At 39.7% G+C, this 16,363-nt stretch overlaps 1 protein-coding gene across 1 annotated transcript; it reads left to right on the top strand.

The window, feature by feature from the left end:
* Positions 1-33: 33 nt before the first annotated feature.
* NOC3L (NOC3 like DNA replication regulator) lies at positions 34-16,003 on the top strand. Its single transcript, XM_005520616.3, has 21 exons — positions 34-84; positions 1,212-1,419; positions 1,806-1,935; positions 3,614-3,771; positions 3,883-3,936; positions 4,897-5,027; positions 5,490-5,651; positions 6,395-6,488; positions 6,680-6,855; positions 7,071-7,199; positions 7,695-7,826; positions 8,203-8,283; positions 8,819-8,919; positions 9,387-9,459; positions 9,532-9,595; positions 9,683-9,754; positions 10,714-10,895; positions 11,130-11,258; positions 11,879-11,976; positions 13,725-13,809; positions 15,540-16,003. The coding sequence occupies exons 1-21, from the start codon at positions 76-78 to the stop codon at positions 15,669-15,671; spliced, it is 2,400 nt and encodes a 799-aa protein (XP_005520673.1). The 5' UTR covers positions 34-75; the 3' UTR covers positions 15,672-16,003.
* The last annotated feature ends 360 nt before the right edge of the window (positions 16,004-16,363 follow it).

Genomic DNA, 16,363 nt, shown 5'->3' on the forward strand with positions numbered 1-16,363 from the left:
TCCGCCGCCAGGGGCCGCTGTGGGCGCGCCGCGGGGCGCGCTTCCGCCGCCAGCCAGCACGCGCGGGCCGCCGCCATGAAGCCGGTAAGGGCCGTGAGGGGAGCGGGCCGGGCGGCGCGTGAGGGAGCCGTGCCCGGTAGCGGACGGTGCCACCGGCGCTCCGGGAACGGCAGAGCAGTGCGGGTGCTTTGGGTGGGCAGCGGCGGCGCAGCGCGGGCTCGTCTCACCCCGAGACAAACGCTAACCTTTCAGCGTCCTCCCCATAATCTAGCATAGAAAGGGAAGCTAAAGTTGGGCTGACAAAGATTCCGGATTCACAGATTCGCGGCATGTTCTCGGTTGGAAAGGGCCCGCAGGATCGTGGAGCCCAGGCCTGCAGTGACTGGCCGTACAGGGAGCGATCCCACAATCTTGCTGTTATTAGCACGATGCTCCACCCAGCTGAGATAAGGATTCCGGGAACCCCACACTGATCCACTTGTCCCCTTTGTAAAGGAACACATCAGCCCTAACAGCGCTTCGATGCTCGGTTTCTCTGCACAGCCTTGCCTTCCTTCCCATGCCCCTCGCCGTGTCCATTGCCGTCCCGAGCACCCTCGGGATTGCTTTGCAGGCTTTCCCCGAGCCCGCTTTCTCAGCCCGCGGTGCCCCCCGAGCTCGGGCCCCTAACCTGTTCGGTACAGCTGCTCGTGTGAGCCTTGTAGCAGGCAGCCTCGCCAGGGCCCTGCAGCTGCTGGGAAGGGAGACTTTCAGGCAGGAGAAAACCAAAGCTCAGCTTGGGGAGGTGTCCTACAGGAGGACATTTGCCCGAAGCTGTGGCCTTGGACGTTATAACCCCCGAGGTACTTTATCGTGTGCTGGGAAACGGCAGCACCCTGAGAAAAACACAGGGTGCTGGGGGGCACACAAAGAACTGCACCCAAACAAGCTGTGTACCATACCTTCAGTGTCCATGTGTCTAAAAGTGATGGACATAAGGTTTAATAAAAAAGTTTGTCAGAGAATATTTCTGTAAAACATTTGTCACAGTGCTCTCTTCTCAAAGACGTAGCACAGTTGTGTAAATTAGAGGCTAACTGATGTTACTGTTAGCAGGAAATGTATAGTTCAGTCCTGATAGAAATAGGAACTCGGAGATTTTAAACAGTGGAATAAATTTTGCAAAGGCTGTTAACATGTCAGTGACTTGTAGCTCTCTGTTTGTTTTCTAGAGAAAAAACACAAAGCGAGTTCCAAGTTTTCGCAAGTTACTGAGAACTAGTCAAATAAAACTTGACAATAAATTAAAGAATAAACAGTACAAGCAGAAGAGTGCTGCTAAGAAGTATCGTAAAGAGCAGAAGAAGCTAAGGGAGGCTGTCAGAGATGCTATTTCTAGAAAGCCTTTTCCTTTGGAGGAAGGCAAGAAGAAACAAGTTGGTAAGTGTTTGCTCAGGTATGGGGGTTACTGAATATGCTGCTGCTTCCTGTTGTAAAATTCGAGAAAACAACACTTCATTTTCTGTATACAAATAGTTGCTGTTCCTGTTGCAAGAGTGGGAGACTTGTGAAAAATACAAAATGTAGCCATTCGGGAACCTAGAACTGTCAGTTAAAGATGGTAGAAATGTGTTTGCATTGATCATTATTGGATGTCATAGTAAAGGGCCAGTTTTCTGGGATAACAAAACTCACATGCATGAAGGTCAGTGAGCTCCAGGTAAAAGTACGGCATAAAATGGTCTCAAAAGTGTAGGCAGGGTTAGGTTTTCATGGGTGACTATACATATGGGGTATTAATCTGTAAACATATTCTTCTAAAATAGCTAGAAAATGGGAAGAAAAAGAAGAAGAAGAAGATGCTCTTCCACTGGACATGATGGATGAAGATGACTTAAAATTAATGGAGGATCTGGCCCAAAAGGCATCCTTTTTAACCAGAGATCTTTCTTCTAAGTGAGTTACAGTGTCTCCTTTTCATACTAATTCAGCCTTGTGTGCTTAATAAGTAATTAATATCTAAAATAATGCATTTATCAGGAGGCCTCTTTCAGTCAGGTGTTTCTTTGCAGCTCCAGTTTAGTGTTTCCTCAGCGTGTCAGTGCTTCAGTATTAATGTATTGATGTGTATCAGTGCATTCTCTGTACTGCTCTGCCTGACCTTCAGGATACTCCTTCTGCAGTGTTCCTTCCTGGGAGGTCCCTGGTTGTGAGATGATTAGAATCCCTCAAACTGAAATAAATGCTTTAACCTGTAAACAAAGGGTTTTTTTTCTATACAGAGTGTTCAAGACATTCCCTGGACTGTGGACCACTATACATATTGTACTGCAAATTGCTGGAAAAATGATGAGTTCTGTAAGCCATGTCTGCAACACATGCAACACCAAACCATTCATACAAAAAAATTTGTTACCGGTTTTGTGGACCAAGATATTGGGTAGACTTCACAGTGATGTATGCAGAAAGGTAGTGCTCCTAGTTGCAGAATAGTCTTTACTTTGACAGAATTGTCTGGTTACATGATTGTTTGCAGATCTTAGCTTGCCTTTTTTGAAGGATGTGAGAAGACTCTCCATGCCTAGCTGCTGTAGGGTGGTGTTAATTTGGTAATGCTGATTCTGCTCAGTAATTAATAATTTCGTTTTGAAGGAAAGTAGTAAATGGCTTTTATTTACAAAGTTGCAGTTGTGCTGCATGGCCTCTTGTAGTCACACTGCAAGTTCTTGAATCAGAAGAATTTTGTTTTAAACCTTCCCCTTTCCTGAAATTAACTGTGTGTGACATGAGTTTAAAGTCTTGCAAAACTCAAAGTTTATTGTGTGGTTTTATTTAGAGATATTTTGCAAAATGTTGTTCTGTGTCTTACATAGAACTTAAATAGAATGAGTATTACACTCATTATGCCAGAATGTTTTTAGAATGGAAGGAAAATGGTGGAAGTGGTAGCTCTTTTACCTGTTTTACTGTTCCTGGCTTTTAATTCCTTTCATAGTGCTCCCTTAAATTCGAGAACTTGTCTTTTCAATCTGCTTACTTTGGTCAGCTGCAATCTGTTTTAAAAACTTGTCAGATATTCATATTAGCACAGACTAAATACTTACCCTCTTGTACACTTATGTGTAGCTCGGGAGCATACCTGTGAAAGAGAACACTATACTGTGTTATTGCTGTTCTCATTGGAGAGAGGTGTGTGACACAGGCTGTGCCAGTGGGCAGAGTAGAAAAGTGACAGTAATAGTGGTAAAAGCAGCCGTGGAGTAGGATAGAAAAAAATGGTCACCGACTCACTCATTGTCACATCCTGGTTAAGCCTCACCTGGAAGGTCAAAACACAGTGAGGAGGGAGGGAGAGGCTGTGGGACATGTTAAAGAAGGCTCTGGACTGTTTGCCCAGTGAGAGGATCCTAGTGCTGCTGGTCACTGGTGGAGTCCTTCATGGCAGGGCTGCTTGGGGTGGTTTAACGGGTCTCAGCCCTGCCAGGGCAGCTGCTCTGCTGTGGGAGAGCACAGAAGGGGAGGAAGGACACAGCACCCTGGCCTGGGTGAGAGGCAGACACTTAATTCAGCTCGTCAGGCATAGCTCTTGTCTAATTAAATGGCTGGTTCATTTAGTTTGCCTTGTATTTTTCAGTGAACCTGTTCACATCAAAAAACGAAAACATGAAAGTGTGATTGAGAAGTACGAGAAGGTGCCAAGACGTTTGCAAACAGAGCCAGAAAAAGAGCTTATCCATCTGCTCCCCATCAAAGACAAGAGTGGCATAATTCCTCAAGCTGTGGAAAAGCCAGGTAAGGCACAGATTCTGGAACTGGTATAATAACCAAGAAGTATATAATTTGTTTGTTTAAAGTTTCACAGTGTTTATTACGTGCTTGACACTAGGCACTCTGTTTTTTCAGTTCTCGATGCGCATGAGGAAGAAGAGGACACAGAAGATGTGGAGGAAGCAGAGGGTAATAAAACATTTTGTTTGCTTTTTGTTGTTTTTTTTTTTTTCAAATCACTGACACACCTGAAAAGTATTTTGCTGTTACCCAAGGAAGCTTGCAATTGAAATGTATTTTGTTCAGGATGTTTTTGAATATGTTCATTACCATGGTGCCATCAAAGCATAACCATTATTCAAAGCTTTCACTCTTACCTGTTAGAATCTCAGGAATGGCTGGCTTCAGATTCTCTTTCTTCAAAATTATTTTGATTTTTCACCTAGAACTACTGCTTGCATGAAGTTGCTTTTATCCTTTCTGTCATATTTGCTAGTAAGAAGGAAATACTTGTCTTACATAAGGAGTATCTGTGTGGTTCTATTTTGATTACTCCAAGATCATTCTGAAATGCAGTTCAGGACACAGACTTTTGTAGGCTTTAAGTGTCTGTCTTTGTCTTAAAATTTTTTTATTTAAAACATCAATACCAGGAAACTCAGATTTTCATTTGCAGTTGGCTATTGAGTTAATGGTCATTTTCAAGTAACTTCTGGGCCCTTACTGTCTAAGTATAATCTGAAGTTGAGGAAGAAGATACTTGTAGCAAAATAATACTAAAAGCACTAACAAAAACAATTGTATTTTTAAAAGGAAAATTGAATGATGAATAATTTGATACAAATTGCAGAGAATTGCAGTTTCTTGGCATGTTTGGGGTAATACGTTGAGTTGATATGTTGCCACTGTACTCAAAGAACACCATGGGCAGATTCAAAAACATTTAGTCCACTTCTTTTTGCAAGCAAAAGATTTTGAAGTGGAGCAAAAATGAATCTGTGGGTTAATGTAAGATCTACCAAAGTAATTTTTAAAGCTTCTTTGTGGAACTTCCTGTGTTACTCTTGTGTGACCTTACCAGGGTACCTGTTCGAAATGCAGTATCTGCAAGTGGCTTCCCCTCTGTTCTAACTCTCACATCTGTGACAGACTTTAATGAGGAACCCTTGCCTGTTCTCACTCCTGAGGAAATGGCTGCTCAAAGGAGACAAAAGCTGCAGGAGAGGAAGATGCACATAGCTGCCTTAGCATCTGCCATTCTCTCAGAGCCAGACAGCAATGTAGGTACATTTACTTAACCAGCATGTATGTGTGTCTGTTGTGCACTAAGTCAAGAAACAAAGATCTGAATCTTTGCTAACAAGCTAACAGCAGCAAAACCACAATAATATATGAGTGGAACAAAGAAAAGGTCAGTGTTGTATCACTTTAGTTATTTTCTGTACAAGGTACCTTATTCCATAAGCATGACCCTTATGTAAGCTCTCATTTCAGGGTTGTGTCTGATAGTTCCCAATGCTTCAGGATATACTAATATTTTTTTGTAATTTTGTGCAAATTTGTAATAGCAGGATATTTTGATATTCCTGAGACTGAAATTTTGTTGGGATATCTATCATTTCCTGGGTCGTTGTGCAGCACTAAGTAGAGTCTGAGTAACTGGTGAGTTACTCAGCAGTTTGTGTTTGTCTCTTGGTTTGCAATTGTTCTTCATCTGATGTCTGCCTATTTTCTTCAATCAGATTAAGAAGCTGAAGGAGCTGCGTGCCATGCTGATGGAACAGGATCCTAACGTGGCTGTGATTGTTAGGAAGCTGGTCATGGTGTCTTTGATGGAGATATTCAAAGATATTGCACCTTCGTACAAAATTCGACCTCTGACTGAAGCAGAAAAGGCTACCAAGGTGAAATATCAAATCTATTTATAGTGTATGTGAGTAGTTAAGAATGTTTTCAGCTGTGCCAGATACTAAGCCTGATTTGTTCAATATGAATTTGTGGTTTTGAGCAAAGGGGACAAAGACACAAATACTTGTGGAAGATCTGAAGCTGTGACACATTCAGGAAGAGAGGTTTTGGTTTTGAGCCTTTAATTACATTCTTCCTTCAATAGGTAGATGGCATGCAGGTGGTAATGGAGGGGAAAAGTAGTGTTTGAAAGTGGTATACCAAACCTGGGTGACTTCTTCATAAACCTTGGAATAAGCTCCTGCACTAAAGAGTTATAAAGAAGGCAAATTATGTGATGTTGTCACCTAACTGGCATAGATTTCTTTGAAATGTGTTCAACAATTTGCAGAGCAAATGCTGAGTAACTGGTTTTCTGGAGCTTGTTCTTAACCAGTTTCTTAGAAGGATTTTTGGATGTAGGTTTAGTGCAGTTTAGAGTTATGGTTTTAAAATAACATCTAGTTGATAAAGTTACTTCAAGCTCTATGAATTAAATAAGCCTAGTTGGAAAAGGCCCTCTGAACACATCTATAGAAAAATGCAGAAATATTTTATTTTTAATACATTTCTAGGAATGTCTGTCTAGAAGAAAAAACTACTTAGATATCTGATATTTGTTTTAAAACTTTTTTTCACCATTGGCTAATTTCAGTTATTTAGCTCTCCAAATAAAATTTCTTTTCAATTATGTTTACAGGTTAAAAAAGAAACACAGAAACTGAGAGAATTTGAAGAAGGCCTTGTAAGCCAGTATAAATTTTACTTGGAAAATCTGGAACAAGCAATTAAAGGTACAGTTAACACTTCCCATTTTTTGTAGTAAAGGCAAAATTGTTTGCAGCAGTTTCCCTCCTCTGAATGAATGGTACCTTCTGTCTTTGAGATAGCACTTGCATGAAGTATGCCTGCAATCAGTAAAAAAATTAATATTTATAAGATGACCATCATTCTGAAGAGTAATCACTAAAAATATTTTGTGCAGATTGGAAGCAAAGGAAGTTGAAGAAAAGCAATGTCATCTCATTAAAGGCATATAAAGGCCTAGCAGAGGTAGCAGTGAAGTGTCTGTGTGAGCTCCTTGTGGCCCTACCCCACTTCAATTTCCACAATAACATTATTGTTCTCATTGTTCCGCTCATGAATGATCCATCAAAAATGGTAAGTGATTTTCTGATAAGAGAAAGAGTTCTTGTTTTGTGTGAAAAATAATTTCTGAGCTATATTCCACAATATCTCGATCTTTTGGCTATATCTTTTCACTGTTTTACAGGCTGTGGGCACTTTATAATTAGTAAATACCATTAATATGATCTGTTACTAGCTGTTCTTGTGGATGTGGCTTTACAGATCAGTTTCTGTCTTTTGCTTTTCAGATTTCTGAACTGTGTGTTGAGGCAGTTAAGAAGCTCTTTAAGCAGGACAAGTTGGGCTATGCCTCACTTGGTGTAGTTAAAGTAATTTCTGGCCTTGTGAGGGGTAGAAATTATGATGTCAGACCTGAGGTAAGAGTCTTTCTGTTGTACCTAACAATATTCATATGTCAAAAGTTTCAAAAAACCCCAGATGTTAAAGTTACGGCACCTGCTGGCTGCAGACAGGCAGAATTTCCTCACTCTGTCAGACACAGACAGTTCAGCATTAGGCTGAGCCAGAGAATTAGAGAGGTATGGGGCAAGGGAAGGAGACGATCAGATAGAGATAGATATAGAGATCTATCTCTAGGAGGTAGAGATCAGATTCTGCCAGAGACATGGCTTAAGTGAGGCAGGGAGACTTGAAGTGAGAGGTAAATGGAAGAATGGATAGAAATGGACAGTGCTGGGGAAGGAACTGGGAGCAGGGATCAAGAGATACAGGTGTGAAGGAACAGGAGAGGAATAAACGAGAACCTTTGACTAGCAAAGCCCACTAGCTGTAATGGAATTCAGGATTTCTTACCCTTAGTTCCTATCAGGTTGTAGATGACCATTCATTGTATTTATTTTATTTTACAATAGGTATTAAAAGTATTTCTTCACTTAAGAATTAAGGAAGTAGAATTACAAAAAGATTCTGAAGACATTGCACCAAAGAAAAAGTTCATGACTTACAAAGAGAAAAGAAAAAATCTTTCCAGGATGCAAAGAAAGGTATGACGAATCTGTGTCTTTCTCATGCTCTACTTCTGTTACTTTATGTAGCAATTTGTTCTAGCAATGATTGCACATCTGCTGTTGCCATTGTTAATTCTCAGCATCGGTGATCAGTTTTTGGCATTGTACTTGAACATTTATAAGGTTCTACAGGGAATTTAATTATCTTCCTATTTTTTCCTCTTTCCTGTGTTGATAATGCTTTTGATTGGTTGTTTCTGATAGGATGAGGGTTACCCTGTAGAATCACAGGGTGACTTAAGCAACTCACCAAGCATGGACGTTTTGTTCTCTGGGTATCTTTTCAACCGTGATATCCAGACTGGTTGGAAACATTGAATCTATTGTCTTAAAACCAACCTTACATTTTCAGTGGAAGAAAGCAGAAGAGAAACTGGAACGAGAGCTCCTGGAAGCAGAAGCATCAGAAAGTAAAGAAAAGAAACTCAAGTTGGTAAGTAATTTAGAGATTATTTCCCTATTTTAGCAGAGTGGCAGTTCCTAACCTTTTGTAATTGTCTTCCCTCCATCCCAACTTGTCAGTATTCCATATCTCTAGATTGGAGATGCAAACACTCTGCCTGTGACAGAGATCTAGGTTTTAGTAAATCATGCTCTCAGTTTAGCCAGGAAGGCCAATGTAGCCATTCCTGTTCCTTTTTGCTGCCTGCTCGGAATGGTATTGAACCCACTGACAAATGTCCTCCAGGTGCCCTGTTCCATAGGAAACTGTGTAGTGGGTGTTACAGCCTCTCAGAGTGGCCTTTAGGCAAAGGAGGAGTCTGCCTGCAGCCAGGAGAGAGCCAGGGGCAGGAGAGCATGGCAAGACTTTAGCTTTTCAGTGTATGAGCACAGATGGCAGTGCCAGGACTGGTTTGGAAGGCCTGAGTGCAGGCTTGGACAGAGGAAAGCATTTCAGTTGAGTTTAAGTGAAATGGAAATGTCTGTTTTACAGGATTAAGTATTTAATTTTATTTTCTTTCCTTCAGCACACAGAGACCTTGAATATTGTATTTGTAACTTACTTCAGGATCTTGAAGAAAGCTCAGAAGTCTCCACTTTTGCCAGCTGTGCTAGAAGGTCTTGCAAAGTAAGAGCTGAATGCCTTCTTTTGTGTGTGTTGGAAAGTACATAAAGCACTAAAGAAATTTTTGTCTCTGAAAGAGAATTAAAGAGTGAGAAAAGATAGTCCCTGGCAAATTAGTTGAAATTCTTCTATTTATCTGCTGAAGTTTTCTGCTATTTCCAAAACTATTTCAATGTGATTTGAAATTTCCCATGATAGAATTGATGTGGTGCAAATGCCACAGGATGTGTTAGTGTGATTCCATTATTTTGTCTGATTAATTGCTAAAGGACACAAGCATGTTGTTAATGCTCTAGAAAAGCCATGATTAGCATGTTGGGGGCTGAATTATTCTTTCCTGTGAAGATAGTAAATGTTCAGCATTTGATTTAGCCTGCTTTTAAGGTGTGGATCTTGGCAATTCAGAGCACTTTGAACTGAGTTTACAGTTAATGTCTATAATTAAAAAATGCAAATCTCTTTGATTCAAGGTTTGCTCATCTCATAAATGTGGAATTTTTTGATGACCTATTGATTGTCCTTCATTCACTTATTGCATCTGGGGTAAGTTGAGTTTTATTAGAGTTTTCTTAAAATTACTTTCTTTTGGGTACTTAATCAGTTTTGTATTCTTAGGATTTAAGCTATCGCGAGAGTCTTCATTGCATTCTAAGTGCTTTTCATATACTCTCTGGTCAAGGTAGGAGATTTTTAAAAACAAACTTTTGTTCAATATTGCCTGATAAATAAATGGAGTAAACGTGTTTATTTGGGATTATGTTTATAGGTGATGTTCTTAACATTGATCCAATGAAATTTTACACACATCTGTACAAGACACTCTTCAGCCTACATGCAGGTAATTCCAGATCTTTTTTTCACTGTTCACCTAGATAATGTTTATTCTGTTTCTTTGCTATCAAAGCCTTTATGTAGAATTAATAAACATTAATATACACTTTTTAAAAGATATCTAATTTCTGAGATTACTGTCTGGTTTAATCTACTGTTTTTTTCTTGAGTTGCACATTGCATTACTTCAATACAAATACTTGAATTATTATTCCAATACATGGTAACAGGGTCTAATCATGTCATTTCATTAGGAAATGCAAAGTATTAGATCTTGGATAAGCATTTAGCTTGTCCTCAGTTTAAATTTTTTTACATCCTTATAATTATTTCTTTCAGTGGCAATTTAAAAATTCTTGTCATTTTTCTCTAATTCTCAGTCCAGTAAAGAAAAAACATCTGATTTTTCCAATATAATTCTAAAAATAACTTAAATTTAAATTCTGTTTTTTAAAATTTTCTAGTATATATTTCTGATTTTTATAATGATAACATTTTATGTTCTAATCTAAATTTTCCAGTAATTTTGAGAAGTTGAATAATTGATAAGAGATGTATAAAATTTGAAATTAACATAATTTTAATTAACTTCAGAAATGTAGATTCTCTAGGATTAAGAATAAACATTCTGCAGTTCTGGATGGGTAAAACACTAGATCTTTTCACTGTTTAATAATTGTTAGAAAATGATACAATGAATGCATTTAGGATTAAAACAGTAGCTATGTTCAATGATTAGATATTTTTGATGGAACAAGTATTTTCTTAGAAAGGAGCACAGAAACAATGGTACATTTTTTCTGTTCAAAGCTGGACTATTTTGACCAAAAAAGGGTGGATGCTTAATGTCTGTATCACATGAGAGTTGTCTGAGCTTCCCAGCTTTCATGCTGTTCTCAGTTCCAGTGTCCAGCTTTATGTCCTTGATGTGGTTCTTTACTCTCTGTATGGAATTCTGCTTTTGAGGTGGCACCAATGAGGACATAGGGATTGTGCTGCAGTGCCTGGATATCATGTTTGCCAAGAGGAGAAAGCAAGTCTCCCAGCAACGAGCTCTTGCTTTCCTAAAGCGACTTTCCATCCTTGCTCTTCATGTGCTTCCAAATTCCAGTGTTGGGATCTTGGCAACAAACAGGGTGTTCATGCAAGTAAGTTTTACTTGTTCAAATTTTTAGCTTACTGGCTAAAGGTTATTGAATTTTTTGATAAAATTGATTTTGTGCAAATTTTTTTAAAGTATCTTTAGCAAGAATGATGAGAACAAAATATGCTTAAATGCTGCTTAAACTGAATGAAGTGGAATGAATCCTGAAACTGACTTAACCATGTTATAATTGGTTGGTAGTATAAACAATTCAGTTTCCGGTTTTGTTGTGTTGTAGACATTCCCAAGAATGGACCTCTTACTAGACAACGAATCTCAAGGCAGTGGAGTTTATCTTCCAGAATTAGATGAACCAGAGCACTGCAATGCCCAGAACACAGCCCTGTGGGAGCTGCATCTACTGCAGGTTTGTGAGTAACTCAGGGATTTGGGAAGTGACACCAGTAAGTAGCTGCTCAATGTTTAGGTGCTTTACAAATAGAGAACAGAGGTCTTCAGGCTTATCTGTCAAATCTTGGCCCACATGAGCCTATTCCACCAGAGTGGAAGGAGAAGACCCACACAGTGGTATGGAAGGATGAGCTCAAAAGGGGGTGTTACATATCCCCTATTACAATACCACACTGGTTCTTACTGCAGGTTGCCTTATTAGATTCCTTTGGAGACTTTCTAGATCTGTTAAGTTCCCTTGCAGTCCAGTCCTTCTTCCAAGAGTAACTGACACCTTGATCTGTCATTCCAGTCAAGGTTTGGAGAGGGCTTCCTCTGCCCTTTGTCCCTTTTTTCTGGGAGTAGGAATTATCTAACTGTGGAGAGTCATGCTCACAGCATGATATGAGGGAATAAATGCATGACTGGGAGTTCTCATTCACTTAATCCCACAAATTGACTGATTTTGAGGTACTCAGTTTCTAAAATAAAAGCAGACCTTCCATCGTACAGAAATGGAAATAAATATGAAATTCTATAGATAAATACGTTATCCCTTACTGTCTGTCTACTGCCTTCATTCTTCCTTTCTTTCAGAGACATTATCATCCAACAGTACAAAAATTTGCATCTCACCTTATTGCTGGAGCTCCAGCTGAGGGCTCTGGAGCTCTTCCGCTTGATTTGAGCCAAAGGTGAGTTATCAAAGAGTTCCTTTTTTTTCTAAATACTGTTGCTTATACTACATTAAAGGAATGCCTAAAAACAATTATCTATAAAATTAAAGATTCTGATCTTCAAACTGTCTTTGTTCTTCTGCCAGTACAGAACGTAGAAATCTGGCTGCCTTTTTATTTCCTTTTTCTTTTCCCTTTTGAGACTTGTTGCCAGGCTGTGATAAGGGTAAACATTTCAAAATGCAGTGTGTTTTCTTCCCCCAGGAGAAAAATATCTTCAGTAGCAGCCCTGATCTGAGTATGAATCAGGATCACTGTATTGGGGCTGTCCAGTGGGAACTAGAACCCAAGTTGCAGTGTAAGGTGTGTAGTAGTAGGTTAAAACATGAGAACAGCCATCCAGGCTCAGACAAGATCTAATTCAGCACCCTGTCTTTGGCAGTGGCTAGCAGCAGGTGCTTTTTGAAAAGTAAAACCAGGGCATACACATAAAATGTGTTCTGAGCAAGCCTCTGACAGGTCTCAGCCTGGTGGATTTCCTGAACCTGATACCATTTTCTGTTAGTACCTCTCTCTTCATGGAGTTATTTTCAAAACTGTTCAATGTGCCTTGAATCAGAGCACACATTTTGCAAATGCAGCATTGCTTGGTAGGGGTTCTGTGCATCCACAGCTCCCCATGGTAAGGTCTGCTTTCTTTCATTTTGGTGCCAGTTTGCCTCATTTAACAGCCCCTGGTTCTTGCTCTGGGAGCTGAAGTGCACAGCCTGCTCAATCACACTCTTTCTGTGCCTCATAGGACTTGGCAGACCTCAGTCATATCATACTTCGATCTACTCTCTCCTGGATGGAGGGGTCCACCTCACACAGGAGCTGTTCCATATTTGCCATACAATTTATTGCATGTTCCTGACCTTTTACTAATTTATGCATATCAAGATGAAATTAGAGACTCAGTTGCAATGTTTGAGGTGTGGATGATCTATGGATTTATACACTGATGTAACTAATTTCTATTGTGTTTTGTTTCTTTTCAACTTCAAACAGCACTGAAGTCACAATCCCATAAAAGTAGCTGTCGTAACAAGAAGATTTTTTCTCTAAGTGATAGTGACCTGCTCAGAGACTACTGTTTTTATGTAGAGTTGCTTTTTCCAATACTAAATTTCATTTGCCATTTTGCTGATCATCTCATACAGTCTGTCTGCAGTTCTCTACAGGCAGCTCATTCTTACTACTACAAAGCACTTGGTATTCTCCAGCTCTTTTTTGAGCATGTAGGAAAGTGCAGGTCCTGGAAAAGACCTTGTGGAAGTTCAGTGTCTTCCTGTCATTGCAAAAAATGATCATAGACTACTGTCCCCCGTTTCCTGTCTTTTAACCAGTTTTTTTCTGTGATGTTCCTCCCTGTTTGCCCATGGATGTCCTTTTGGCAAGGAGTTGGGAATTCTGGCAGATTGTGTCAGCTAGACCATCTTAACCTACCTTTCCCCCTGCCTTTTTCAAATACCTACAGATCAGAGCTCTGGGCACACAACAGTTTTCTTGTGTTTGTTTAGACGTATTTTACTTTCTTTGACTTGCAGTATTTCCCAGCCATTGGCTCCTGATCTTTTCCAGGTGATGCTCATTACTCTGGGTTCTCCTAAAGTGTGATGGAGGGGGATAGTGGAGTTCCTTTGAGACACTGCTCTCAGATTGGTGATAGATCAGCTGAAGTTGTATTTAGCTAATGCCATTTTTCTTTCATTGTTTATTTACTGTAGGTCTGCTACAGAACTTTTTGAGACATACTGTATGAAAGAAATGACCTTTAATCCTCCTGTTGCATCAGTAACACGCAGAAGAAAGGTACTGTTCTTGTCTCTCTGTGTCCTTTTCTAACCATGTGTCACAACAATATAACCTGTATCTGATAGCTCACTATGCAGTGCCCAGGCTTTGGCACACTCAGTGTGGCATTCTGGTTTCTGTACTTTTTGCATCAAGTATATTTTTTTAGTGGCATAAGATAGGACTGAGTATAAGGAAGGAAAAAGTAGCTGTATAAATAATCCTACCTCCCACAGCATCAGTTAACATAGCAAGATTAATACAGTAGCTGTTATTTTGCACTTTGCAGTGGTTCAGTGCAGTTTTCTTGGCTCTTTTCTGTAATGATGAACTAATGTTTGTTCAAAAAGCAATAATAAAAAGCCAGCTCTTTCCCCAGGGTGGGTAGTTGCCAAGACAGCTGGATTTCCAGAGCATTTGATTCAGTGTGTTGAGGGAATACTGATCCCTGTTAGTGTCACTACAGCTTTAAAGTGGAAATTTGAGGGGAACAAAGAGTTAATGTAAAAAGAGGAGATAATGGTGGAAGTGTGTTTTTATCTTCAGCATTGGATGTGTTCCAGATGCCAGCCTCCATTAAATGTCCAGTGAGTGGTGTGTCCTTTAAAAAGTGGTAACTGTCCTTGTTTGTAATGCAAACATTATAACCTATTAACCTTGTCAGTGCTCCACTTTGTAACTCAGTAATATCAGTTAAAGCCTTGGGAGCGCAATTTTTTTTTTCCATTTTAGAGAAGCAACTTCTGAAAATGTGTTTGTACTTAACTTAGTTGTTTTGTAACGACTCCTTGATACATGTGTCCTGCTATGGAGCTACATGAGCAGCTCTGACAGAGCAAGGCTGAAAACAGCAGATGGGAGAGAAATTTGGGTTGAATAAGGAAATGCACAAGCTCCTTTAGGGAGCAGAAACGGTGGAACAGCAAGATCACGAAGTGTCCATAGATGGCTGTAATGGACCTAACTGGGAAAATTGCCTTGGGGTCTTGCCTGCTCTATGGTTGTTTGGTTCATTTATCAAATTTTGGCAGTATCTGAGTTTTACCCTCTGTGTCCTGCATGTCCTGTGTGTGCCAGGCTGCCAATCTGTCAGCATCTCTCTGCTCTCAACAGGAGCTCCAAACTGGAGCACCTGTGCACCACTAAAGAGAAGCTCTCATTTCTCTGTGACTGCACAAAGTACTTGACTCGGGGAATTGTAAGACTTTCACAGGGAAGTTTAAATCTTGTGCGTAATCATCATTCTGCATTTAAGCACCAGAAAAATGCAGGGCTCCAGGTGTGGCTGGAGGCAGAAGGGTCAGGGGATTCCTTTCTGACTTACAACCTGTGCTGTAAGCATTGTTGCTTTCACTGGCCTTTTGGTCAGAGGTGCTTGATTTATAAATGTGTGCTGTCACCTGTGCTGTGCTTGATTTGTATTTGTGTGTTGAACAGGAGGCAGTGTGTGATCCCCCACACAGTTTGAAACCATGGCTGTGTGTAGTAGGTAAAAGCCCTTCTTCTAAAGCCTAGCTTACCATAAACCAAAAAAGCCTCACCAAAACCACGAGCTTACGAAGGATTGCCTGACACGATGCTTGCTTGCAGCCAAGGGAGGTTTCCTGCAGGCCAGGAGCAGTGAGCTGCCAGTTGAACAGGTCTGGTCTAGACTGGGACCACAGGAGAGAAACAAGACTGCTAAACTAAGGTAGCCATAGAAAACATGGCCTTGTTCAGTAATACAACTCATATTTTGTAATTTTCAGGATACCTTCTTGCAAATGGATTCATTTGTAGATGAAGAACTAAACAAACAGCTTCAACAACACATCAGTGAGACTGTTGCTCACACACCCTTGGATTTTGCTAAGCACTTGAAGGAATCATCCTTGGCATAAATGTACCTATCAATCAAGTTCATTTGGATTCTTAATTACAAAGAAAGATTGGGTGAAAGAAATCACCAGTCATCATAAAAGGTATACAAGTAGGCTTTTGTGTGAATTTAGAAATGCACAAAAATGTAACAGTTTTTCACAATTACAGGCCTGTCCCCCAACCACCCAGCCCCTGTTCAGGGGGCTTGGGAAATCACAGTGAACTCTCATAAAAACATAGAAACCTAAGTGATTTAAGAATTGTTTGCAACCATGCACACTTGTATTTTTGTTTATGTATTTTTCTAATTTTTATAACAGAATATTGACATATGTATTTCTGTGAGCTCACTTGGCTGTGTTGATAACTTAATAAATATTTTGAAAATATTAACATAATACTGACTTTTTGATGTTTAAGTTACCTAGACATTTGGAATATGAATTGCATTTTTCCTGTTTCTCTTTTTATGTCTTCTAACAATTTATCTCATCTTGAATTCATTTTACATTTGGTGTTTTTTCCCCCTCTGATGAACCTTGATATTGGCAAATTAAGAATATTGAATTTCAGTTCTAAACTATCATCATGATTGAATACTCTACTGCAGTGTCTTTAATAAAGCACTGCTGTCAAGAATACTGGACAAATACAAGGTAAGAATGTTGGTGTTTTTTTTTTTTTTTAATGTGAATTCCATTGTACAGGGGAA

The sequence above is a fragment of the Pseudopodoces humilis genome, chromosome 9 (assembly GCF_049639895.1).
Source record: "Pseudopodoces humilis isolate 2021_Gansu_Grassland_sample_001 chromosome 9, ASM4963989v1, whole genome shotgun sequence".
NCBI classification, from domain to species: Eukaryota; Metazoa; Chordata; class Aves; order Passeriformes; family Paridae; genus Pseudopodoces; species Pseudopodoces humilis.